This window comes from Poecilia mexicana, unplaced genomic scaffold (genome assembly GCF_051168715.1).
Source record: "Poecilia mexicana isolate PSO_F unplaced genomic scaffold, ASM5116871v1 scaffold_11, whole genome shotgun sequence".
Classification (NCBI taxonomy): domain Eukaryota; kingdom Metazoa; phylum Chordata; class Actinopteri; order Cyprinodontiformes; family Poeciliidae; genus Poecilia; species Poecilia mexicana.
In genome coordinates this window covers 10,778,229-10,805,491 of record NW_028263380.1, presented here as the reverse complement: position 1 = coordinate 10,805,491, position 27,263 = coordinate 10,778,229, and the positions used below count along the sequence as shown (strand labels likewise).

Genomic DNA, 27,263 nt, shown 5'->3' with positions numbered 1-27,263 from the left:
AAGTCAATAGTGTTTCACTGGCAAAAACCTCAGATTGTGTGATTTAACATATGAGGAAAATAAGTAACTTATTAAAGAACTATAGACTGACAGGAAAGTCACACAGTCACCCACCTGAAAGTATAAAGCACTCAGAGGAAACATACAAGTAGTGGAGTCCTAGCAGAGAAGCCGGGCTGTATGGAAAGCAGATAGAGCGTCAACCATGGGAGCAGCCAAGAGTCCCATGGTAACTCTGGAGGAGACCCAGGTCACAGAATCTGTCAGCATGATAACTATTACTCATGCATCCCGCTTATTTGCTGCTCATTGAAGATTGGCATAAAGGAAGGAACAGAATGGACAAAAATATCAGCCTCTAGATGTGCAAAACAGGTAGATATAATCCAAAAGACTTGAATCTGCAATTGCACTGAAAGATGGTTGTTAATTTACTTGACATTACCTGACTATTACTTTTATTAATTTTAGCACTTCATGTACTTTTCCTTCTGTTTCAGAAACTTATATAAAAAGACAGTAAAGTTTGTGGTTCTGAATCATCAAAATGTAATGCTCACGGGGTACAGAAACCTTTGCGAGGCAAGTATTACGTGACATTCATCTGGAAAACTGATAACCCTTGGAAAACCATCTCAAACTCTAACATTCATAAAATAAATTTACCCTGACTTCACCTCTGAAGGTTTTAGTATTGGACTTTGCCCAGTAGATTGTGGTTTATAACAGACAAAAAGGTATGCTCCGCCCAACATAGCATTTTCAAAAACTCCATCAATCCTTCCAGTACTATTAATAACAAGAACAATAAGGTTTCCTTAGCCCTGCAAGTTGTTCCACTCCCTATATTTTTGAAACCTTGAGATAGAAGGTATGCAAGGCTCTGCACATTGTTCAGGACAACCCGGTTTATCCAGTTCGAAGGCTCCAAAAGATTCACGGTATTTTTAAATGTCACTGTCTTCATGAGAGGGAAGGCGCGCGACTTTTACGGTTGACACTGGAGTTTTAAAAACTGCACTCGAGGCAGTTGGAAACTTTTCTTGTTTTTAAGACTGAAAAGACGCGCGGCTTTACATAAGCTTGGAAAAAGTTCATCATTAGGAATATAAACAGCCATCCCGAACACTCGCAGCGACTCTGCTGAGGCGGTGATGGAGACCGAAGAGGAGGCAGTGCCGCATGAGTCGAAGCGGACAGGTGGTGCTGCGCTGCCGCTGCTGGACTACACAGCTGTCTGTTGTCATGGAGGAGCAAAGATGGCGGTCCTGGCCTACAGCCTGGGCAAACGCGAAATAAATCAACATTTTACAATCAAGAATGCCAAACTGATATCGCTGGCGGCGGTTCTTTTGCTGCTCTTGTTCCACACGGCTTTGCGGCATTACGGAGGTAAGTGGAGCGCCGCTATTTGAACTGACGGTTGATGCTCCCCACACTTGACACAAGCTAACAGCAGCTAGCTCGCTGTTAGGGTCTGGGAGCGCTTCGGCTCGCTGGTACAGTGCACTGTTTGTTTCATGGGGGTGAATAAAAAGATTGGAAATGGCATAAAATGTATGTAATGTTGTTTAAACTGCACTAGGCAAGCCTCGCAGCGGAAGCGTGGATGTTTAAACAGGCTAGCTAAATATGAAGCTAGCATACTGTAGCTCTACTTATGTCAAAACCTGCTTTAATATTCGTAAGATTGAAATATTCATTAAGCAAACGCTGGATAAATAGAACCAGTGAAATAGTTAGTCGTAGCTTTCGTGTTTTTCTTGTTAGCTGAGTGTTGGACAGAGTCTTGTAAAACGCATAGAAAACTTGAAAAATAACCCTTAAACATTGTCATTACAAATGTAGAATTATAAAGGTGCATTTCTTTTGCTGAATAATAATGAGAGGAATAAGAATAATAAACAATTATTATTATTTAATTTTGTTAAGTGTTTATTTAATTTAGTAAAGTGACTATTTAAAAGAAAATCTGAAACAGCAAAGTGTAGTAGGTTATTTTAATCATTGTCATTAGCTAAGCTTCTTTCTTCTTCTTTTTTTAATTATAGATTTTTGAACCGGAATACAGCCTCTAAAATCGATTTGAATTACATGATAGGTCGTGGGGAAATGTAAAACTATAAAGTGTAGTAATAGTGTAAAAAAAAAAAAAGTTTAACAAAATATAAAACCTTTTAATATTTGTGTAGCAGTACACAAATACCTGTGTCCTGCTACCAGTCTAAAGAGACTTATACGCTGAGCAGCTGCTTTGAATGTGTGGTGGCAGTAAAGCCTGTGTCAGTCACCAGCTTCCGTCCGTCTTTCATGCTTTGTGAGTTGCAGCTGCATTCATTTTGCACATAAATGAATAGCCAGAGTGAATTACACTCAGGCCAAATTGCGCACGGCTTTATTTTGTTACAAAGCCACCCAACCTGAGCTGCGTATTGTATTGTCCTGTGGCGACACTGTGCTGAATGAAATGCCACGGTGCTGTTTGCACATCAGTGAAAAGCGAGTTGTTGTTCACACTTACTCTTAGATTCTGTGTGTGTGTGTGCGTGTGTGTGTGTGTGTGTGTTTCTAGGTGGAGACTCATGTGAATGGCTGCTGTCCAAAGGACGCTACTTGGGGGAGAATGTATGGCAGCCTTATGGCTGTATGATGCACAAATATAAAAGCAAGTGAGTCATACGAATAGCTGTTCCTCTGTGTGTTTGAAAGCAAGGGTGGATGCGCAATAGTTACATTTAATGAAAGAAATGGACATGTTTGCATAGTTCCTACCTGTTTGCAAAGATGAATGAAACGTAAAGTAAATTGTTACGACATTGCATAATTGGAATCGACATGCAAGTGAATGAAATATTTCAAGCAACTGCTGGCTGTCTCTGTGAAACTGTTACCTGTTTTCTCTTAAAAATGTTTATTTTATTGTAGATTTGCGAATACCATCTGTTTGTTTTAAATCAGATTTTTTTTTCATCATTGTGAAACAAAAAAACTGTGCCTTCAACTTTTTAAATGAAATTTACTAAATGTTTTGCACCACATTCTCTTTAGTTTCCTTCAGATTTCTTTGCATCACCACTCAGTGTAAGATGTTTAGGCCTGAATGCTGAAAATATGAGCATAATACCACCACTACCTTATTTCTCATTAGGATTACAGCCGCTATCATAATTTGGCTTTTTGCTCATCATTATCCAAGTTTTTTTAATGGTTTTTTAAGCTGATAAAACTATATTTTAACACATTACATCAGTTTTTTTTCTGCTTGAAACATGTTGCATAGATCAGATTCTTTACATAAACCCAGATGTTTCAGTCACTCCTGACTGTCAAAGCAAAAAAGATTAGCTCTGATTTAATCTTCCAAATTTAACTGATGTCCTTAAAATATTCACACAGTGTTGCCACTTACTGCTAATTTGGTAACATCCAGTTGCTACTAAGAGGTTTTCACATTTATACTTCTGATTATCACATTCCTCACCGATGTTTTTTTGTCTTGCAGTGACGCCATAACATGCCTCTCCGAGAAGCGGGTGGTCTTTGCCGGTGACTCGCGAATCAGGCAGCTATTTTACTCCTTTGTCAAAATTATCAAACCTGAGACGACAGAAGATGGAAACAAGGTATAGCCACTAGACACGGCATGTTTCACGCTCAAGGGGCTATTAGAAATCTTTCCATTCCGGTTTAACAGGATACGTTCTACCCGAATCCCCCTCGGCAAATATATGTTGGTTGTTTAGCTCTGAATCCCTATAATTAGATCTCAGACTCTTCCTGAAAGATAAAAGGATTGTTTTCCCCATACCCTGCGACGTTGAGCCGTTACTGCTAGAAACTTAAAGCCTTCCCGCTTGCTTAAAAACGAGATTTCTATTATCTGTTTTGGCCTAAATGCTGATAAATTACTGTGCTTGTTCTATTTTCGGTAAGTGACTCAAACTCCAGATATGTGCAGCCGAGTGACAGACTAGTTTTATTCTGAGCTGAAGTAAGCTGGTGAGAGGGGAGCGAGAAAGGAGAAGTCATTTTCCAACAGACCCTCTCTTTGTCTGCTTGCATGCAATGCCTGCAGCATGAGGACATCTTCTTTCAAGATCAGAAGTCGTCTCTTAATGTGGTGAGCTTTCTATAGAGTCACTCTTATCTTTCCTGTTAAGAAGAACCTTTGATTTAAAAACAAAAAAACCCCTTCTTTTCTTGTTTTTATTTCTAGGACTTCCTTTGGTATCCAGAGGCAAATAACTCGATGAAGGACCGCGTGATGTCATGGACGCATGTGAGCATTGACACAGCATCAAGTTCTATTTTTAAGAACCAATTGAACGATTCTATGACGGATCCGTTTTCTATCCTCAAAGCAGATCACTTTTGTCTCCGTCTTGATAGCCTGGGGCAGTTTTTCCTTGATCCTCTTCACATGTCACGCCACACCACGCTATGTCATATCTGACTGTAGATATTACTCAGTCTTTACGCCTGTATTCTCGTGTCATGAGCACAGCAGGCAGGCCAAGGATGAAGTTGTTGAAATGTTTAAAACGGTGTAATGTTACGAAGCAGTATTGTGAGCTTTAGATGTCTCATGGGTGAGTTTCTCTTTTTGTTTGTTTTCTAAATGCTACAAAGACACGGCCGTTCTCCTGAACTGACGAGCCGGAAAACAAAGAAAAAGTCGCTAAGATGAGAGCATAATGAAACCGTTTGGCCAATGTCTAACATCCTGTCTAGCAGTACTGCGTATCATCATGAAAAGCCAATCCACATGGTGAAACAAGGTGGAGACAGGGTTTACAGTGGAATATTTTTATTTTTTTATTGGTGCCCAGGAAGCTGGTTAGAATTGATAAGAAGATGGATGGAGCTAAATATGTGGTGGAGGAAAATATATTACAAGAACAAACACTTGAGACTGTAAATTCAGTCAAACTCCAGGTCTAAAACAAACGCCTTTGGCAAGACGCGATAACTGTTTCTTGCAGTCATGCATCATTGCGTCTGAAATTGAGCCATTTTGCAACAAACGCTTGGCAAAAGTCTCTCTGTGGAGTTGGTAAATGTTTGCAGACATGATTGCAGCAACTGGTGGTTCTCCACATTGATTCAGTGGAGCAAAATGCAAATGCCTAAAAGATTTTCTGGCTTTTTGTCAAGGAAAAACTCCTAATAGAAACAATTCACATTTCCTTTCCTATTGTTGACTTAAAATGAAAACGAATTAGGTTGTCTTCCTCTCATGTAAATCTGTCAATATTCTTAACCTTTGTGTCGCAGGAGGCCGCTGCGAAACCTGATGTTGTTATCCTCGGAGCTGCAACAGTAAGCCGCCTAAAAGAATGCCTGTCAATATTTGCAGATCAAGTAGTCTGTCTTAATCTCACTTGTTTCGTCACTTATCACAGTGGTCCATCAAGTTGCACAGCGGCAGCAGCGAAACCCTGCAGCAGTACAGAGCAAACCTGACGGCAATTGCTGTGCATCTGGATAAACTGGCTGAGCATGCAGAGATCTACTGGGTCCTGCAAGGTGAGCTCCGCTCCAAGCAGATTACCCGCTTGGAAACATGATGATGATTAACTTTTACGTCAGTCAGCCTGGTCACTATTACTGCCTGATGGCTTCACTGCAGCAATAAATCTCATGCGCATTCTTATAAAATGAGATTACTATCAGGGGGAGTAAACATCTGAACACTATTAATGTTTCTGTTTTGTCCTTCACTTTCTACATTGACTAAACACTATCATTTGAAATCACATAGATGGGAAAATGAGAAATTAGACTTATCGGTATTGTTCCTGGAAATTGCTGTTGAATGTTTTTTTTTTTTGTTTTTTTTGACAAACCAACAAACAATATGCACTGTATCAGCTGTGATTAAACGATAACTTCAATGCGTCATTTCCCATCCAAAATTTGAGTATTCTTGTAGCTATTCAAAAAGAGGAAGAAAGTAGCACACACAACTCTAATGTAAAAACACGGTTCTTACTTTAGAGTGAAAACTTTAAAACTGAGAGCTGGTTATTCCTGTTTGAATTAATGTAACTCTCCCTAACTTTTATGTTCTCGGTCATAAAGTCCTATATCAGCCGAGAGTTCAACAGTGAAAGTGTTTCCAAGTCCCTGAATTGGCCAGCAGAGTTTTGACGTGTTGCCAAGGGTGTAACTTTGTGTTGCAAGTTGGTGGGGATGCATTGTGGGCAAGAGGAGGCCATAGATGTTCCCACAGTTATGCGATTGGAAGGCCTTCTTTAAATGTGAATGCCATACACTCTTATTCAGTTACAAAATTCACTAATATTTTCTGTAAAGAATGATCACAATGATATGGTTGCCTTTTATTACCTGATTTTCATCAAGTGCTCAAAAACGGAGAGAAGAGAGAGAACGGTTAGGGAGTAGAGTGACCATCGATATTACTGGATTGGACGTCGTCTATTAGCCGCTACAGCTAGTGACGTTTACCTGCGGGACGCCATTGCTGTGCATTGAGTGATGTCCACAAAACCATACTGTTCCAATGCAGGAGGAGCAGGTTCTCTGTCACGAAAAATGCTGGCAGCCCCAATATTTCTTATCCACTTGATCAGTTTTACAACAGAAAGTGGTCCGTAGTCAAACGTGTACCATGTGACGTACTGCCATGCTGTTCTGTCTTGCAGATCCGGTGTACGAGGACACGTTGAGTGAGAACAGGAAGATGATCACCAACCAGCAGCTTGACCTTTACAATCAAGCGGCGACGGAGGTGCTCAACAGCAGCAAGTACAGCGGGAGGTCTCGGGTCAAGCTGCTGGTGGCGGCCCGCCAGGCTGCCCTGGAAACGATCGTAAACTCAGACGATGGTTTACACCTGCCAGAGGGCACCAGGAATGTGGTAGGCAGGATTTTTTTTGGTTTATTTTTAATGAGATTCTTTAGTATTTCTCCTGTTAGTTTTTTTTGTTTTTTTTTTGACGTGTGAAATCATCCCTCCAGGGAGCCATGGTCCTCATGAACTCCCTTTGCAACAAGCTGCTGAGGCCCATTGACGGCTCCTGCTGCCAGACCATTTCCCCGCCAAACCTCATCCAGAAACTGTCAGCTTGTTTCTTCCTGGGCGCAGTCGTCGTCTTCGTGGTTCTCCACACCCTCGGCTGCAACCGCCATCGCTGGCATGCCACTCCCGACGTGGAGAGTCTCGAGGAGAAGAAGCCCGCCACTGCTGCCGCCCCCCTCGGACCAAAGGCTCCTTTCCAGGCTCTCTGCAGGATGGGCGTCATAATGTTGTACTTCTACCTGTGCGACCGAGCTGATGTGTTCATGAAGGAGCAGAAGTTCTACACGCACTCGGCGTTCTTCATCCCGCTCATCTACATACTTGTGCTGGGAGTGTTTTACAGTGAGAACACCAAGGAGGTGAGGAGACGCTCTACTGCAAAGAAAACCACAGTGCAAATATCTTAGTTTTATCTTACTTCAAGTGTACTAACAAGTAACTTTTCGGAGCTTGTCTTGAGTCAATAATTCCTTAATATTGATGGAGAAAATTATGTGCCACAAGACATATTAGCATATGTGGGGAAAATGTCCTGTTCCACACCCACTTTATTTCACTTATAGCTAGTACTTTTTCATCAATATTAATAAATTGACCAATTGCAAATTGGTCACATTCTGGAAAGTTGCTTGCAAGGGGGAAATCTAGCATAGAAAAATGTTTGTGCTTTCAGGCTTTAGAGTTTCTATGATTTAAAAAAAAAAAAGCCACGAACCTATATGGGATGTTGACGAGGCAAAACAGCCTTTCAGACCTTTGTTGAAGGGGAGCATAGAGCAGCCACACAGTCGTGGTTTATTCGTAAATGGGTCAAACTTTACCAAAGACTGCTCCTGTTTCAGTTCGATACTTTTTTGCTGATTACGAATCTCGTCAGTTGAAATGTAAACTTGCTCCGCAGCCGTCTGCTGTTGCCCTCACTGGCTTAAGCAAAATGCACCCATTCAGGATTGTGATGATTCAGCACTTTTCATTCAGGTTTAGTGTCATATCTGACTGAAAGATAATTTTTTTTTTTTTTTCTCGTATAATCATCTTCTTTTCTTTGGATTACAGGCCAAGTTGCTCAACCGAGAGCAAACGGATGAATGGAAAGGCTGGATGCAGCTGGTTATTCTTATCTATCACGTTTCTGGAGCCAGCGCTGTGAGTCCCAGACGTGCTCCCTTTACACGCGTCGGCAGCTGTTCTGCTTTGAGTCTGATGCGGATGTTTAATAAACAACAAAATTGTTTGTCTCGTATTGTAGTTTGTTCCTGTGTACATGCACGTCCGTGTATTGGTGGCAGCGTACCTGTTTCAGACTGGCTATGGACACTTTTCCTTTTTCTGGCTCAAAGGAGACTTTGGACTTTATAGAGTGTGTCAGGTGAAGTTACACTCAGTTATTCTTTAACCTTTTTTAGGAATCCCCATCGTGCTGTTCTGAACTTGAATGACGTGTATCTTATGAGTGATTTTTTTTGTTTTTTCTTTTATGTGTATGCTTACAGGTGTTGTTCCGGCTAAACTTCCTTGTGGTTGTACTTTGCATTGTAATGGACAGACCATACCAGTTCTACTACTTTGTCCCCTTGGTCACATTCTGGTTTGTTCTCATCTACGCCACAATGGCCATTTGGCCTCAGATCCTTCAAAAGAAGACTAACAGTAGGTGTCAAATATGAGATGATTATTAGTTTCAGCACCAACTTTGTATACCTTTCTTATAATTTTTTTAAAAATGACATGTTTTCAGTGAAAAGTTTACATACGCCCGTAATCGCCATGACTGTTATTCATTTTGGGATTTAAACGTAGGGTTTGGACCGTTTCTCAACTTCAGTTTGTTTCAAACGCAGAACTGCGTGAGCACGTTTGAAATGACTTTCTTTAGACCTAAAAGTAATGACATTCTTGCCCAACACGAGTGCATGTAAACATTACACCAAAACTGTATTTGCATTTGGTAAACAGTAAAAATATTCTATTGTGTGTAGTTTTAGAGATGAGGAGTGTCTTTTTAAAGAAATCATGTTGTCTGGACAGGTAGTGGCATCTGGTATTTTGGCATCCTGGCCAAGTTACTGGGCATGTTGCTGATTATCTGCTTCTTTGCCTTCTCAAAGGTGGGTTCATTTCTTCAGCTCTGCAATTAGTTGTATTTTATAGTTACAAATTGGTACAAATCTTCTGTACTTTTGGCATGATGTGCGACACTTTTAGTTTGATCTTCATCTCAAATCTCGCCTGCAGAGTCTTTTCATGAGCGTGTTCTCAGTGTGGCCCGTCTCTAAGCTGTTTGAGCTGAACGGAAGTGTCCACGAGTGGTGGTTCAGATGGCAGCTGGACCGATTTGTAAGTCAAATGTGGCGACCAGCATACTTTTCAACCAGTTTCAGTTTACTGTAAACCGAGACGGCTTCGACTTGTTGGCACGCAGGCTGTGATTCACGGCATGGTGTTTGCCTTCCTCTACCTGGTGCTGCAGAAGCGTCAGGTGTTGTCGGAGGGCAAAGGAGAAGCTCTTTTCCCTGCAAAGATTTCCAACTTGCTCCTTTTCTTCTCGGTGGTTTCCTTCATAGTAAGACTTCTTTACATTTTGTTTCTCAGTCAACCTATGTTGCGGAAATGCTCCTAACCTCTCTTTCTCGTTTTCAAGACTTACTCAATATGGGCGAGCAGCTGCAAAACCAAGACGGAGTGCAACGAGATGCACCCTTACATCTCTGTGGTGCAGGTACAGTTTTGCATTGTTACATTTGTAATTTTCTTAAGTTACTTGTTGCAGATGCATCAACTCAACATGGCAACCTTGTTCCCTATGAGAAAAAACTTCATAAACTGATGTTAAAAGCATCAGATTAACTTTACTGCAGTGTGATTAAAGCATCTGTGTACACAGGGTTAAAGTGCTGTGAAGGGCGTCAACCTTCAGTACAGCTGAACTTTTATGTGACTTGGCAGGAGTTGTCTTGCTAACTGCTATAAACTCATTTAGCATTCCCTGTTCAGTCGAACCACGGCGAACCTGCTCACATACTTGCCGGTAGCTTTGTGTTTCCTTTCAAAATACAAAATGACAAGATAGTTCCAGTTGTACGCGGAGTTGTCTGCTTTTCAAGATAAAAGAGTTCCCTAAAACAAATGTAGACATAGTTCTACAAATTGCTACCAGCTGGTCCTCATTCCTTTCTAAATTGCTTTCAGGTCTTCACACAATATGGGCGTGACTGTCATAACTTTGTAATGCGATAACTTATGTTTGAACATAATTATTTCAGGATAGAGTGATCAAATGTATTTTGAAAGCTATGAATTTGATGCTGAAGTTTGCTCTAAAACACACTGGGAACAGACTATGGAGTCAATCTGGCACATTGGAAAGGCTACCCTGGAAACCTGATGTTTGCCTAATGCTTTAACTAGTTATGTAGCAGCTACACAGACCCTTAACATAATGTCACCACCACCGTGCTTGGTGCTGTAGAGGTCAGATGTAAAAGCCTCACCTTGACTCCTCCCAAACACTTCTCGTCAATTCAGTAATACCAGTTGGTTCAGTTCTTGTCCTGCCTGGACATAAATGTTTCCTCCAGGAACCTGGGCTTCTCCGTGTGGGCAGCTGCACATTTCAATCGAGCTGTTTTGGAGCAAGGGTTTTTTTTTTTGTTTTTTTTTTTGGTCAAGGTCCTCTTAATCCATGATAAATGACACCATTTTTCACTTTGAAACAGCTTGTACACCAGCGCTACAGATCAATGTCATGGCACCCTTGAGCCTTGGTAGTCTTATCTCCATACCAAAGCAAGATGTCTCCAAGCTGATTATTTTTGAAGTTCCCTTTTTAGAACCCTCAATGATTTCTTTGAACTTTCTTCTATCAATCAGATCATTTCTTGCTGGCAAGGAGAAATTACCAGAAGCCAAACAATCTTAATCATTCAGAAGTTACCCTGCCTTGAACATATCGACTTAAGATGGTTGTTTTGATTTTGCACCAAGTCACTGCCAGGCCACCACCAGTAGAATTAAAAAAAAAAGTATTTAAATGTTGACTTAATACAGTTGAAATAACAAGTGTAATAAATTACATTTATGCCCACGCAGAATGTTTGTACTCTACGTAATACCTACTTCCAGAACTTGAAGTTTCATAAATAACACACCGGTGTTTTCCTGGCTTGACTTGGAGACGTTTCCATTTTGTGTGTTAACAGATTTTGGCCTTCATTCTTATCAGGAACATTCCTGGCTACGCTCGCTCTGTTTACAGCTCGTTCTTTTCATGGTTCGGAAAGATTTCCCTGGAGGTAAGATGGTCCTGTCTGCACAGGCAGGTACATGTAATAATTCAGAATCGCATAATTCATTGTAAATGGCGCGTTAAAACAGTAAGTGATGGCAATCTTCAGGTGAGTCTCAATTCAAAGATGTAAATAACTGTAGTAGTTAAATATATGTCCATCTTGTATAGACTTATAAGGCACAGTGATATATTTCGAATATTTTTTTACTTTATTTGGTTTACAACTAATGCAGACTCCAAGTTTCCGATTGTCATATTAAAGAGAAAATTAATAACATCCAGTGTTTATTTCTTATATTCATACATAAGAATAGAAAGTGGTTTACATTAGTTGAAAGGAGTAGATAACATGACCAGTATATTCAGTTTCCTGATTTAAAATTATTTTTATTTTACTTTCTAAAAAATATATATTTTGGGTTTTTATTAGTAATGTTATAGCTGAATAAACTGTCTAACAAAACTGAAAGTTCCACTTGTTGAATTTAAAATGTTCAATACCATTCACTATTGAGTTCCTTTGTCAGCTTGGTAAAAATAAATAAATAAATACAAATCTTAACTAACTGAGTTGGACTTGAAGGTCTGCACTGGTTATGAACATGTTGTAACTGGACCTGGAAATATGTGCTTTGACTTTGTCGCCCCCAGCTGTTCATTTGTCAGTACCACATCTGGCTTGCGGCAGACACCAAGGGAATCCTGGTCCTGATCCCGGGCAACCCTTCACTCAACATCTTGGTGAGCACCTTCATCTTCGTTTGTGTAGCTCACGAGGTCTCCGTCATCACCAACGACCTGGCTCAGGTGGTGATCCCCAAAGACAACATGGCCCTGCTGAAGAGACTGGGGGCCATGGGGTTCGTGAGTTTACTTGTACTGATGTCCCAGCTCCTCCCACCTGGAACTTAAAAAGATCCCTTGAGAGGACTGGGTTACGGACTGGGGGCCTGCTATGACTGAAGTGACAGATGAAAATCAAACTTTCTTTTTTCTTTCACGCTACTGGTGGCCAGATGAGACTGGTCAGAGTACTTCAGTAACGTTGTTATTGGCTGCTGTACAATGAGAAAGCTTGGCAAGAGGAATATTTAAAAGGACAGAAACACTGAAATGTTTACATTGCCTTCACGTTAAGACTTGGAGACCCAAAACCACTTTCTCTGGGCTCAGGACCTCATGCTTGCTGTGAACCTCGCAGCACTTCTTCTGCTTTAGCCAAACTTGTTTGATATGAAGTTTGTTCCTCGTTTCCTCCGAGGATCTCTCCGTCCACATGGCAGTAGGACCACCAGCATATATGGAACGTTTTTTCTTTCTCTTTTTTTTTTTTTTTCCAAATAAGCTGATCTGCACAACATCTTGTCATTGAGCTTCTATATTGCTGGTGTGATCACAAACCTGCCGAGTGTATAGTCAAAAAATTTGCAGTGCAATTGTTAAAATTTTAGGGACTTTTTTTTCCCTCTCATTTAAAGCAACGTTTGAGATTATTGCGTTTGCAGAAAGTCGCTGTTGTCACCTGCTGTAGCTCAGAAATGACATGTGACATGTACAGTATTTAATGACTTAAATTAAGCTTATATTTTATACAGTTTTGGCTTTGTTTTGTACTTTGCGTCCATAACTGCTGTTTGTGAAGTATTGCATTAAGAATTTTGTACCCAATCTACTATCTCATAGACAAGGTTGAGCCTTTCAGTCGAATAGTTGTCCTGTTAGCACCACATGCTGTGTAAATATATATATGTATATTTGTATGATACAACAGATTTATTTTGTACAGCTGTTCATCTCCTGTTCTTTAAAACATGCCTCATACTAGATGTGGTGGAAAATGCACAATATTGCACATATTGTTCTACCATAGAAGAAACAAACGTCCTTCCTCAGACTGACCTAAAAAAACAAACAAAAAAACCCAGGTGTTTTTGTTTTGTTTTTTTTCCTTAATGATTAGGTGAAGGCTTTTTGATATTTTTTTTCTCTTTTTTTAACTCGAGGGTTCTGTAAACGGCACATGTTCAAGTGTGTTGTTTGAAGCACTTGAAATCAGGGCCACTTCAGCATTATAACCACTTTGTAATGCACTGACAGACCTAAGAGAATGCCGCATACATGGAAATATTGTTTAATATGTCTGTTGCCAAGTGGGTAATTGGTCCTTTGCCTGTTTCTACTCATTTGAGAGGGAGCACTTTTATTTTGAACCTGCTTTTTATTTTCCACTTTCATCTTTAAGATGAAACCCAGATTTTAGTACATTCTTGTTTGGCATATTTATTTTTAATTTTTTTTTAATTTTTGCTTAAAGAAAACAGTTATATTAAACTTGGTGTTTTAATTGCATCTACCGTTGGGTAGTAAAACAGGAAATTGCGTGTCAATCATTTTGGATTTATGTTTGTTTTTTCCCAGGAAAATGAGGACACATTTTTGTTTTTGTTACAATCTGCAGCTTTTGAGGCTGTTCACACTCTAAAAGTGAAACGGAGCCAAATTTGACCTCAAAATTTCTACTAACAATCCAGAACCTCGGATAATTATCGATAATATGGTATTTACCTCCCACCGTTTTCCTTTGATACATGTATAAAGTTTACTGACCTCTTTTATTGATCAACAGCAAAGTGGTACATTTGGCAGTTGTTTCATGCCTTAATTGATCTGTGTGATCACGTAAAAGCAACAAATATTACACCCTTTTTTAGGGCCTAGTCAAATATTTACATGTTTGTTTGTGGTGTCTGACAAAGTGTGGAATTCTCTTCATATTTATAAATGCCTTTATTCTGTTGTACATTGTTTAAAAAAAAATCCCTTGATTAAAAAAAAAAAAATACAATGTTTTGGGGCTTTTTTTCTGAACATGTGTATTGGTCAAAACCATTAAATATTTTATAAAGAATTTATTACCAATTTATACATTACATAAAACTGACACATTACAAACTCCCTTTTCTCTGAGGTCCATATGTTTAACATATACACATCTTGTAGATCTGCTACTCCTCCGTTACAGATTCTCACCAAGCAGGAATGACGTGACTGAAACCGTCCATGTGAGACATGCAGGTTGACACCGGGAATGCAAAATAGTTTAAATATTGTGTGCGATGTTATCACAATGCCCACGTGTCATGAATTAACACTGTGCATGCCAGAAATCCACTCATCTGTTGGATGGAGTGTCGCTGAAGTAGACGTCGACACCTGACCCAGAGGGTCAAGCCTAAGATGCTAAAGGTTACACAGCTGGAAGCATCATAATAAGTGGAAAAAGATGCATTAATCGCCACTGACATCATCGTTGCAGTATTCGACAATAATACGGCAGATGCATGATTTGTTAATATTATGCAGCACTAGTTTGGCACAAATGTTAGAAAACACACACACGAAAAAACCCAGACAGATGGAAGGCAGTTCCTACACTGGAGCTTCTGGTCATAGGTTAAGGGCTTCAGCCACCTTCCTTTCCTCAGGGATACCATTTACCTGGGATAGATGGCAGAAAAACGTTGTTACATCCTGCTGCGCTCTGAAGAGATCAGTGAGATTATGTATGGGTGGGTTATCACAGTATGGCCAAGGTTTAAAAAGTTTTCAAAAATGCTAAAATTCACATTTCTGTCATTTTAAATCCTTTCAGTGAGATGTCAGAAGAAGTATCAGTTTTCTCCGAATTAAAGCGTACTGTTCCACTTCTCTAAAGAGAAGAACAGCTCGATTCTGCACTATAGGTACATTTTGTGCAAACGGCATGACATTTTCATACTGGCCCATAACTTGGTCAAAAAACAAAAACAAAAAAAACTGTACAATCCAAGAAAAACTATTAAAATGACACATTAATCATCTCAACATAATTGCACCTACCTCCAGTCTTCGAAATGTTGACATGACATAATTATCTCCTTTGTTAGCAGTGAAGACAGAGAGTAGTTAGTTAGTGCATCATGCAGTTGATTGTCATGCTCACTAGAGGACGCTCACACACCATCATCACGGTGACAAACTGGGGATTCTTCTCCAAAATGTGTTTTTGTTTCTTAGTTTAGGAAATGTTCTAAGTACATCCACTGACCCAGACGTATCTAAGAAGCAGATATAACGTTACTATTTAAATCCTCTAAAGGAAGTCAAATGAAGTGGCTTTTATTTGCTGCTAAAAGAGAAACACTGTGTGTGAAAGATTACATTTGAATGCTTAGACTAGAATTCAGATAATGTTTTTTACCGTTTCAGTTTTTCCTCATTTTATTTGTAGCTACTTCTTACACCTTAAACATTTGATGTCTTATGATATATATATTCAAAAAGTGCCACTTTTGCTAGAGATGTTTGGTAAAACTCTCAATTTAGGACATTAGCTATTTGTAAAGTTTCTGGTAGAGGGTTGTCACTTTTGTTACATTTTCAAATGAGGTTGAAGAGTTCAGACATGGTGAGACTAGGGAAGCTCAAACAGTACGACAAACATGCAGTTGCATGAAGAATCAGTCATGTGTAGTTTGCTATTATGTCTGAGTAACAGACCGTGTATTTTAACACACCTATGAGCGTACTAACCTGATGGCCTCTGCTGTGGTATTGTTATCTGATTCTGCAGATTCCTGAGGACAAAAACAGACAACTGGGTTAATCATGCTACTTTTTCCGGTCATGCTTTTTTTTTTTTTTTTACTTCATACTATTATTGTCTACAAAATGCATCATAGCCTTTTCGCTTTTTGTCAGATTACAAAGACAAATTTAATTAGCGCCTGATTATGAATTGGAAAGAAAAGGACTTTGTGCTTAACAATCGCATAGCGTGTGAAAACATGTGATACTTTAGTTTGACTCCTATAAACCTGACGTTATGTGTGGTCACTGAACAAGCGCATCCCTTCACTCACGCCTGTGTCTGCATGAGGGGCATGCTGGTGGTCTCGTAGTTGTCGGGGTGGATGGGGGGCACCACCTCCCCGCTGACCGGGTTGAAGACGGGCAGGGTGGACAGAGGCCAGGAGATCTCACGGTTCTTGGACATGCCCCGCAGCTCCTTGGTGGACTTCTGGATGGCGCTGTGGTGAACCAGCTGGATGCTGGAGAACAGAGAGGCGGTGAATATTTGTTGCAGCGCGTTACTTTATGTATGCCATGGTGAACGTTTTCTCATCCTGCACTTCGTTTGTGTTCATGCACAAAATAAAACAGAACTCCCACCCTAATCTGGAGAATGCAGAGGAGGATTTTTATTTTGTTCAACAAAATTACTCATGTTGAGTTATCGAGGTCTTATTGGCCCTAACTCCCTGCAGCGGGTCATTAATTTTCAGCAGCCCATTAAATGAATGGATGGCAACACACAGATGAGCATATGAATGGAAACGAACAGCCATCAGTGACAACAGAAATAACAAAACTGCAAACTAAAGAGAGGGAACAGAAACAGCCCAAAAACGGAAAAGAAAAAGAAACACAGGAGAGGTAAAACACTTACGCTGGTGTTTGCATGTTTCTTTTTTCCCTAGGAACAAAACAAAATGGATGAATTAAATACTAATATTAATAGTTGAAGCAACATCTAGACACAAGTGAATGAAGAGTTTGCATTAAGTCAGAGTGACGGTGGAGATGGAGTGGAACACTGAGTGAACAAAGGGGGCGCTTCTCTTCCAGCCTGTAAATGTTGAAACAACACGAATAAAATGACCTTTAATGGATTGAGAAGCAACACCACCAACAACAATAACAAAAAAATAAATAAATAAATAAAAAATCACAAAATAATGAGAAACTTAATATAAATGGATCACAATACCAGATGGTAATGACAAGCTGCAGCTTTCAGTCAAGATTTGATTGTTGTCTAATCAACCTGCCCCTGTCTGGACCTTTCGTTCCCATTTCTCATTTGACTCTGGGATCTTTTTCAGAAACCCGACTGCGACTTTTTGTCGAACGCCTTTGGAGCGGTATTAGTGAAAAAAAAACAAATGCAAGGCCGTGCACACTTACACCCCCTCCCGTCTGCAGCACATAGTGTAGCCGAGGATGAAGAAGAGGACGAGGGCCACGGCGGACGGAATGGCCAGCGTCACCAGGAAGTCGGAGAAGTAGTCGGGGCTCTTCAGAGACTCCGACGGGGGGTTGTACTCCCCGAACTCGGGCAGGATTCCCGTACCCGGATCCGGGCGGGAAACGTACACGGGGACCACTTTGTTGATATCGACCTAGAAACAGAAACTCAGCGCTAAGTTTTAGTTGATACAGTGTGGCTGGTGTGATGAGTTACTAGCGGTTTCCACAGATACCGGAATGTCTGATTATATATATATATATTCTTTTCTGCTATTCAAACAGCATTTCTGAAAAATCTCACTTTTTAATTTGAGTGTTAAAATTAAACAGTCCTCACATCTCTGGTAACACCAAGGATGTGACAGGTGCCAAAACACTGCAAAAACACAAAATCCCGCCAAGTATTTTTGATCTTATTATATTTCAAACAACAATAAAACAAACTTACAAGTAACTTTTCAGCAAGAAATAAGAGCTTGTTGTAAGTCATTAATTCCTTAATATTGATGAAAAAGCACCAGTTTACTTATAATAGGGGAAAGTGCTTTGTTCCATTTATAACTAGTACTTTTTTTTTATCAATATTAAGTAATAATTGACTTAAAATATCAAGTCCTACATCCTGCTGAAAAATTGCTTGCAAGTCTGTTTTGTCTTATTCCAAGTGTAATAAGGTATTTGCACTAGAAACTAAGCCAAAAATATTTAGTAGGATTTTGTGTTTCTGCAGCGTGTCATCGTTTTGTTAGGCAGCATCATGGCAGATTAACACCGGTTTGTCCTCACCAGGGAGATCTTACACCAGTCGATGTGAAACTGAGCTCTGAATTTCTTGTCACAGCTGATGTCAGGCTCCATCTCCTGACTGCAGCGCAGCTGGTTACGTGGGTTCTCCACCTCCCGGAGGCACGACGAGAAGGGAACGTCAGCGCCGACCATCACATACACGCTGAAGAGGAGAGACGAAAGGAGAAGGGAGAGAAAAGAGAAGACGAGACTCGGTTTCTATGTTTATAAGGAGGCTTGCAATAAAGCGTTCCTGCTCCTCTGAGTTTTCTCCTACATGCTTTCATCTTCCGACACATTAGCATCAATCTTTGATGTACAGCTCACAGCGGCTTCCCGCCCAACTTAACAAGCTGAGTGTCTTGACGGTGCAGATGGTGAGGTGTTTTTATCTGATTCGCAGGGAACCGAGGGATCCTCAAAGCCCCAATTAAATAAAATGTCAAAGAGGAGAGAGTGGGCTGAGAAATTTGTTGGTTTAGACAGGATAAGAGGCTGCTGGGGGGAAAAGTTGCTTCTGAAGAACTAAACCTCGTAGACGTCGGAGTGCGTCTCAAAGTTAATGACGCAAATCCACGTCCAGATCCTCACCCTTCTTTTAGGTTGTTAATAGGCAGGGGCACCCGGCCGCCGCGGTCCAGCGCCGACGTGATGTTGATGGCGTTGAGCCGCTCGGGCTGCCACACGTTCTTCACGGCACCCAGGAAGTCTCCCAGCACCTCGCTGGCCAGCATCTCCTCTACGTTCATGTTCTTGATGTAAAACTCGGCCTGGTAGGGCAGCGGGAACTCTGCACACAAACACGGGGAGGGAGGAGGCAAGCAAGAAGCGATGCAGATTTACCCTGGAGATCCTGGTGTGTTTTCAGGTTTTAGACTCCTTCTGGCGCCAGATGGCAGATGACATCACGCTGCACAAAGAGTGATGTCACGCCGAGGCAGCAAACAGCTGCTGAATTTAACCCCTTTCATCGGTTCACGATTTAATGCGTGCGTCGCGGCTGGTCGACAAGCCGGGAAACACACAGATGTGCTGTTTAATTGCGGAGACGCAGAGGAGCATCTGCCGCCTTCCACTGGATAGATGTGGACCACCGCACTTCGCATGAAACCCAACGTCATTATTCCTTTTGCATAACAAGCTGCATGGTAAGAAGCAAATAGCATCACTTTTGTAGATCATTTTGGATCGAAAACTATTCAGTTAAAAAATGATCTTAGCAAATAATTTGAATGTCCTATAAAAATTATTACTAAAATAATAATAATAGTAAAAAAAATGGGACAACCATCATTGCAAGAGGTTATAGCATCATTTCAGGCAAATTAGAAGATCCAGCAGAGCAGAAAAATATCTTGTATTAACCGCATAAGTAAAATGAGTTTCTGGACAATAAGCAACAACAGTCCCAGAAATGTAACTGTCAGGCCAACAGAGCGGAAACAATTAATCGTGATTGATCGATTGAAATAATCGTCAACCAGTAATCACTTAATCCGTTAGCTGGAATATACAGACTCTAAAAACAGACATTTGTTGAAGGAACAACCTCAGAAAAATCATTAAGCCAAAACTGTCCAAAAATATGTATATACATTTTGCATCTAAGATAAAAAAAAAACAACCTTCTTTGTCTGTAAATATGTTCTACACAGAACTCCTTGAGTGGCATAGATTTAGCTTTATATGGTTCAAATCCTGAAAAAAAAGGGGGAAAAATCCTCTCAGAAGAGCCTTTTATTCTCCAGTTATTAAAACAAAAAATAAAATAAGATTCCTATTCTTTCTTTCATCTGTAGGCAATAAAAAATATTCATTTTCTTTTTCATCCTGCTTTAGAATACCAAATGTGCCACTAATTAGCAAAACTTTTAAGTCTCATCTCTACTAGCTCTAACCGTTCATAGTGGCGCCTCTTACCTTCTGTGGCCATGATGTTAATGACCAGGTTGTGCCGTGCCGTCTCAAACGTGCGTCTGTTGTAGGCGGTAATCTGCAACACAGAGGGGTGAAAGTTTAAGCCCAGATCAGTGTCGTTTTAGACGGCTGGAGCCATCCCAGGAAGGAGCTGAGCTCGATGCAGGATGTAAGGCGCCGTACAGAGGCGTACAGTGAGCCGTGAGCTCGACACGGTGAGCCTTTTTGGGAATGGAAATTCGACGTTAGCTCACAGGCCGACAGACAGATCAGAAAACGCATAAAAGAATTCAGGTCGGGAAACGGCACACGTAATATCAGAGGAACTCTGAGTCACTCGCCTCTATCACGGTCGGCTTGCCAACGTGCTCCGCGGTGGGGGAACCGTAGAGCACGCCGTCGCCGTGAGGAGTCCTCTGGATGTAGCGCAGCCAGCCAGGTCTGTCGGGGAAGCCCTTCAGGTTGGTGTTGAAGGTGATCGGATCATTGCTGGCATCACCTGGGGAGACGTCTGTTTAATATAATGACTGCTGCTGCTGCTGCTGGGGTTTGCTTTGGGTCAGAGCCAATTCCATAATCAGCATTTTAGACCGATCAGATAAAGAGCAGACACGTGGCTGAAGCCAGCAGAGTGTCCCTCTCTAGTGAAACTGGACTCACAAATAAAAAACCCAAACATTTTAGCTGTAATCAGCTGATGTATCAAATAGAATATAAAAAAGAAATAAAAACAATACTCGTGATTCTCTTTTCCACCCCATCTGTCATCAGCGGATGTTGGAATCACGTTTGTCTGAGCAAGTCGTCGCTACAAAACAAGGTTTCGCTAATATGTTAAAGCAACCACAAAATAATGAGCTCATATTTTTTAGTTTTGGTGTCTTATATTAATGATGCAGATAAAATGGCGAACCTTGAGTCTTCTTCGCTTAGTAACAGCATCTACATCAAAGAGTGTTGTTGAGCTTAGCATGATGTGTTCACTGATCGGGAAAAGGTCCGGAATTTGGGTTCAATTCCCAACCTCAGGTCCTTTTGCATCATATTTCCCCCTCTTCTTTTCTCTACCAGTGTGCTGTCTGATATTAACTGTGTTCACAACCGATCAAGATAAAAATCAACAGATTCTCATCGTTGGCTGATATTTTTGGTGTGTCTCTAGGTTGGACAAACCGCGAATGTTGGCGTTGTACCTGATTTGGGGTAAGGCGGAAACTCTCCTTTAAAGTGCTCTCTCTCCAGCACGTGGACAAACAACACCCCAGCTGATGGGTAGACGTTACGGTCTGCGTGGGATCTTGACAAGATGGTGACGACTGAAAAACACATTTCAGAGAACATGGAGCTCAGTTCCTCTTAGCTGAGCATCTTGTTAACACCCCTTCTCTGCGTGCATACTAAGAAATTTATAGAAAAGGGAAGTAAGTGAAGAAAACTACTAAAAAGCAGCAATAAGAAGCCATCCAGAGAGCACTGGATCATTTTATGCTTTCAGATCAGACCCACAAAACTATAAAAAAAAACAACTTATTAGTAAACACATTAAAGAAGATATTACATTTGAAGGATTTCTGAGTGTGCCACTTGTTGTTTTTCTGCTCAGCAGTCTTTCTTTCGGATCAACCTTTAACCTTTTGCCGCATGATTTTCATAATCTCACTTTTTTTTCTTCTTCTCCTCTGTACCACAGCAAGTGGAAACTCAATTTTTAATCACCATGGGAGACTGAGTGTAACGCTAAGAGGAGGAGGATGAGGAAGGAGCTGGGGGACCAGAAAAATGTGCTGTAAAGTGAAAGTATAAGGGCCAGAAAGCAGATTTGAGCAGCTTTAGCTTCCAGACAGACAAATTCAAGATGCACTACAGAGCTGGAAAAAGATAAAAATAAAGCTCAGAAAGCTCTGTGTTCATTCCCACTGGCGAAATGCTGCATATTTAATTTTTTTAAGGCTTTTATTTATTTGTAGATTCAAAACCACAACTTGCTACACTGATCACACTGCAAAATGCAACAGTCATTGTTCTGCCTTTGAACTGAGATGCCGCTTTTTGAATGGGGATTTATTTTCACACAAAAAAAAAAAACAAGCAAACAGGGTAACCTTTATGATACGCTTAACAAGGATCATAATGCTAACGATGTGTTAAAGTCTTTACACAAATGTATGTCTTATTGCAACAGCATCATCTCACAATGAAAAATGTTGTTCATCTTTAATTGACTTATTTTCTTCAGCTCACACTTTTAGCTTTGGGGACTGAAGGTGGTGATGAAGAAGGCTGATTCGGTGAATCATTTCCCTTTTGAGTCAACCATGTTTTTGGGGGGTTTTTTGGTCAAAATGCTGCTGAAGCAGCCAGACATGACATGTTCTCAGTTTCCTGGCAGAAGATATTAAATATTATATTAAATTTGTTTTTTTTTTTTCAAACTGTTCAGAATCCCCCTACACTCCCACAGAGGCTGGAAGTCAAATAAGACCCACAGCATCATCTGTGTGAATTGTTACAGAATTACTCCCGAGTAATTCATCCATCCATCCATCAATTTTCTTTACACCCTTGTCCCTAGTGGGGACAAGGGATACTTGGTAAAAATTAATTTTTACCAAGTATCCCACTGACTTAGAAGGCCGTTGTCCATTTTTATCTGTCTCTATGAAAACCACAGTCAGAATGAAAATAGTACTGAGCCCAAAAACATAAAAAAAGAAGAAAACACTGACGAATGGGACATTTGCAATTCAAAACCACGGCAACACAGATGCTGACCCAGCCGTATGTCTGGCGTCCCGAGGGGACGCAGTCACAGTTTGACACAATCAATAGCGTTTAGCGGCCGCTAGATCTAAACCTGAGGTTCTGTCCACCACATCTCTTTTGATGCAACCACCTGAGCATGACTAATCCACACAATGGCTCATCTGGCTCCAGCTCCTGCGCCCACACCAGCAGGATCTGGGTTAGCTGAAGACCAAAAATAAAACCTCATTTAATTTCATCAGACCGGTTCCTAAGTAAGAATCCAGTCTGAATGGGCGCGGCTTATTTCTATTACCTGAGCACGTGGGCCACAGCAACTCTCCCAACATACAAAGAGCCTCTTTGCGACACTCCAAGGTTAAAATACTGGCTGTGCTCCTGGAGGCTGGACGGATGTGGTGCAAATATTTGTTTAAGACGGAGAACATGAGTGAAAATGTAACAAACGCCAGATCACCTCTGAATAGGATTAAAAGATAACCAAACATAAATCTTTCACTACACAGGAATGACTAAGGAGAAAATACACTCCTACCAAACCGATGGTAATGAGTCGAACGTATTGTCTCCTTTGGATTGTGTTTCACCTCCTTTCTAAGCCAGCATAAATAAAGATCGGTGACTTTAGCCTCACAGGGGATCTGCTTATAGCGCTCAATCTGCTTATTTGTGGCCGGGGCGAGCCTGCCAAGCGTTCTCGAGATGATGAATCTCGGCGCGTCACCCAGGTGTATAATACATCACCAATTAAAGGTTAATGCTAAACTGTACACTGAAATCTGTAGCTGCTGGCTTCAATTCTGGGAAAAAAAAAAAAGGAAAAAAAATGATAGAAAGACCAAGTTGGACATTACTCTTTTAATACGGCACAGATTCCAAAAAAAACTTTGTCTCCAAAATAATAATGAAAAATGTTCAAAAAATTTTAACAGAAGGTAAAAAAAAAAGAAAAGAAAAAGGCATATTTGGCAGTAATATAACCTGGTAGATCACTTACAGACCTCGAGAGTGGTGGGAATAGGTAACCAGATTTAATGCATTTCTAAGCCAACCTTGCATCATAGGATGCCTCTCAGGAACTCTGAGCTTCCATAAGGGTTTTAGCCAGCAGAGCTCTCTAACTAGCTGAGGCAGAGCCAAGGAAAAGCGCGTCCGTCCTTCTGTCCTGCTGAAATGAGCCTCGTATGCACGCGTCTTCCAGATCAGGAGGAATTCATGTGCTTCTTTGGCGCTTGACGAAAAAGCAGAACCAACAAGGATTGCCACTGTTTGCGACTGACGCCCTGGCATGCCCCCGCTGATGATGAGTTTGAATTTGTTATTCTGAAGTCGCACATGGAAGTGAAACTTGCCGCTTTCGCAACAAGCAGAAGGACACGGCTCTGGACAACAGTGGACACGAAGCAAAAAAGACCAGTCCTCTAGAACGCTAAAAGCAAACAAACAAAAAAAAGGTAAAAACAACTTTTCTAAAATTATTCATTTTAGATCATTTAAAGCAGCGAGTAAATGTAGGTGTAAATATTTTTAATCACAATTAGAATGAAATTTCTAGCAAGGACGACATTTAAAAAGAGCAAAGGTTGTGTGTAAGAAGAAGCAGGAAGGTAAAAAGAAAGAAAAAAAGAAAAAGAAAAAGCAACGATGCTGCTATTAAAGGGGAGCCAGCTGAACTTGTCACTGTGTTATGACAGGGAGGGATGAGACAGCGGGTCAAGCGAAGTGCACCACCGCACAAACCCACTCACCGTCTTTGTACAAGGTTCGTCTTTGCAGCAAAGCCACGGCCTGCTCCGAATGGACATGTCCCTCATGAAACTCTCTGAGTGTCACTTCTTGGGCATGCACAATGTAAACTACTGGATCGATAAAATAGAAGCACGCATAAAACAAAGGGGGCTTTTCTCAACAGATTCTGGAATACTGTTCCTCCCGCCTGCACATAACAGCTTGCAAGAAACAAGAAGGAAAAAAAAGCAGTTTCATAAGAAATCCTAAAGTTAGTGTTTTGTTATTGTTTCCCCTGCTCAAGTTTAGAATGTGCCCGGCTTAGCTGCGGATACATTTACATTTTTCTGTACTTAAAATGTAAATCAAGCACAAAATGAAAAAGTCGCTCCATAAAAGCAGCGTAAAGCTGCTAAATCGCTGCAGTTTGCGTCTGAACACTGTTTTCATGGAGAACAACGGTTTTTATTGCCACAGCACTATTATAAGTCAGCACAGACACAGCCAATGTTTACAATCTGTGGCTTAGACTCTCGCAAAAAGCAATCATCTTTTAACGAGACCTTCTGCTTGACAGCCTTTACATTACATTTTCCTTTATGTTTTAGCCACTCTGGTTTTGATCTGAGATTTCGCTTCTTTTGCGAGAGTTGGGGAACTTTTTATGAATTGAATTTCTATATTACATGACTGGATGGGGTAAATAGGGAACAGACTCTCACCAGGCTAACTTCTATTAGCAGTACAAGTTAATAACAATGGATTTACCTGCATTTTGTACTTAGAACTGTAACACATACTCACTAAAAATGTGTGCAAAAGACCTAATGGAGCACAGACAATCAGTAAAAAAAAACAAAAAAACAGTTTTTTATGCTGCTTTCATTAAGCACCCATATTGAATTTGAGGTCAAAGGTGGTGGGAAACCACTCACTTTCCCATTCAAAATTGCACGTTTTAGCGTCTTTATATGCATTTTGCAACTTTGAACAAGATACTTTCACCTCCTGAACACACATTTAAACCATATGGCTCAACTAATCAGTGCCAGTCAACATATATGTTTACATATTTCTTTATTGTGCCTATTTCTTTTTTCCTGTCAAAATGGTGGCACTGGAAAATCTTTGTATTCATCTAAGCAGTACTAGCATAAAAAGTACAAGTGCTCATGACTAATTTTAAGCCAGGTGCATCTCAGAAAATGCTGGTTTTAATTTAATTTCAGCATAAGACGTTAACTTCGTATATGGATTCAATATGCACATGGTATTGTATTGGTTTTATATTGCCTCTCTTTTGTCTCTTATCTTCCTCTTAAGACTTTGATTATTCCGGTTGTCTAAGCACCTCTATCCAACATGTTTTTTCCTTCCACTTAACTTTCCATCAAAATTCTTAGCACTCTGTGAGTAACCACCATTAGCAATTACCGTTTGTGGACGGTGTCAGTTACTATCCGAAAGCAATTTTCCTCGTGATTTCGTAGAACTTTAATGGCCGTAAGAAAAGCCATTTCTGTTTGCCAATATTCTACTCAATATTCGGTGTTAATGAGCCGTAATCTAAAATAAAAAAAAGGAATGCGTCAATGTTATCCGAGTTTCATATTTTTAATTTAAAAAAAACTAAATAACCTTCGTCTGATAATTTACTGAGATGCACCTGTAAGTATAACTCGAGGAGCTGAACTACTATTAATCAAAAACACCTGATGGTACATTTAGAAACAATAACAGCGACTGAAACAATGTAGCAGCATTATTATCGACTTCATAAAAATGTCCTGCATATTATTTAATATTTTCTGGTTCCGTTAGTGTTGTGATACACAGAGCCCTGTTTTAACGGTCTAAGCTGTAGCCATTTTTCCACGTCTCCTCCTCAGCCAGCCGTTAGGAAAAAATGACCGAAGCAGCTAAAACAGGAGCGGGCTAACTAGCCAGCTAACTAGCATCGACGACGAAACGTGAACGACACATGATTGTCGGGTTAAATCGATACCTACCCGTTCCGAGCAACACCGTGACAGCTGCAGCGAGCATGGTGTAAATCCTCCACGTCAACCTCGCATGAAAAGATATGTTTGTTTTTTTGTTTTTTTTTTATCCTGTCGTCACTGAGGTTTGACAGCCATTATAATGAGCATCCTGCAGCATTCCTCCCTCCGCCTCCTTCCTTCGCTGGAATCAGCGCCGCTTCTTATTGGCTGAACATCTGGATGGAAAAAGATGGTCGTCGCGTTAATAGTGGACTCAGAACGTGTTGTGCATAGCAAAAGGAAACGCCACGCCTTTACTTAAAAAGATCCTTAGGAAGAGTTTTATTTTCTCCGAGCTGCTGTTGCGTACGCCTGCTCGCTCTGCTCTGCTGTTTAAAGCACATACACAACCTCACTTTTAAATGTACTGAGTTTTTCCTCCAAATTCACAAAAGGTCATTTGAAGGCAGAGCCAGCCAGCCTCCAACACCTCCACACACAGCTTGACCTCTCAAGCACAGCTGAGGGCAGAAGGTTGTTTTGAAAGTCTGCTTCAATCTGTCCCAGCCTCCTGCAGCGGCCGCCTTAGCAGACAGATGGTCGTGTTTTGGGCCGTGCTGGATCCCAGTCATGGTGTCCTAATGTGCTTTGGGACCCTTAATTTGCCCCACATGCTCCCCTGCTGTCA

The 27,263-nt window shown here is 40.7% G+C and overlaps 2 protein-coding genes across 6 annotated transcripts; one reads left to right on the top strand and one right to left on the bottom strand.

Annotated features, from left to right (window-relative positions):
• Positions 1-787: 787 nt before the first annotated feature.
• casd1 (CAS1 domain sialic acid O acetyltransferase 1) lies at positions 788-18,450 on the top strand. 2 transcript variants are annotated; one of them, XM_088010176.1, is made up of 19 exons: positions 788-1,392; positions 2,573-2,669; positions 3,503-3,623; positions 4,076-4,120; positions 4,217-4,279; positions 5,275-5,319; positions 5,403-5,526; positions 6,666-6,880; positions 6,982-7,401; positions 8,099-8,188; positions 8,292-8,411; positions 8,536-8,696; positions 9,075-9,150; positions 9,278-9,379; positions 9,465-9,605; positions 9,684-9,761; positions 11,242-11,334; positions 11,982-12,071; positions 18,241-18,450. In XM_088010176.1, exons 1-19 carry the CDS (start codon positions 1,155-1,157, stop codon positions 18,262-18,264), a joined length of 2,343 nt encoding a protein of 780 aa, XP_087866302.1. In that variant the 5' UTR covers positions 788-1,154; the 3' UTR covers positions 18,265-18,450. The 2 variants fall into 2 exon arrangements, with proteins under 2 accessions (XP_087866302.1, XP_087866301.1); XM_088010175.1 differs by lacking the exon at positions 18,241-18,450 and having other exon boundaries at positions 790-1,392; positions 11,982-14,175.
• Positions 14,225-26,691, bottom strand: sgce (sarcoglycan, epsilon). Of its 4 annotated transcripts, XM_088010178.1 has the most exons (13): positions 26,603-26,691; positions 21,296-21,418; positions 20,444-20,601; positions 20,106-20,178; positions 18,777-18,975; positions 18,186-18,348; positions 17,337-17,551; positions 16,819-16,845; positions 16,232-16,420; positions 15,903-15,946; positions 15,331-15,427; positions 15,210-15,247; positions 14,225-14,828 (listed from the first exon to the last, which is right to left on the bottom strand). In XM_088010178.1, the coding sequence occupies exons 1-11, from the start codon at positions 26,637-26,639 to the stop codon at positions 15,336-15,338; spliced, it is 1,320 nt and encodes a 439-aa protein (XP_087866304.1). In that variant the 5' UTR covers positions 26,640-26,691; the 3' UTR covers positions 14,225-14,828; positions 15,210-15,247; positions 15,331-15,335. The 4 variants fall into 4 exon arrangements, with proteins under 4 accessions (XP_087866304.1, XP_087866303.1, XP_014852889.1 ...); XM_088010177.1 differs by having other exon boundaries at positions 14,225-15,247; XM_014997403.2 differs by lacking the exon at positions 15,331-15,427 and having other exon boundaries at positions 26,603-26,690.
• Positions 26,692-27,263: the final 572 nt, after the last annotated feature.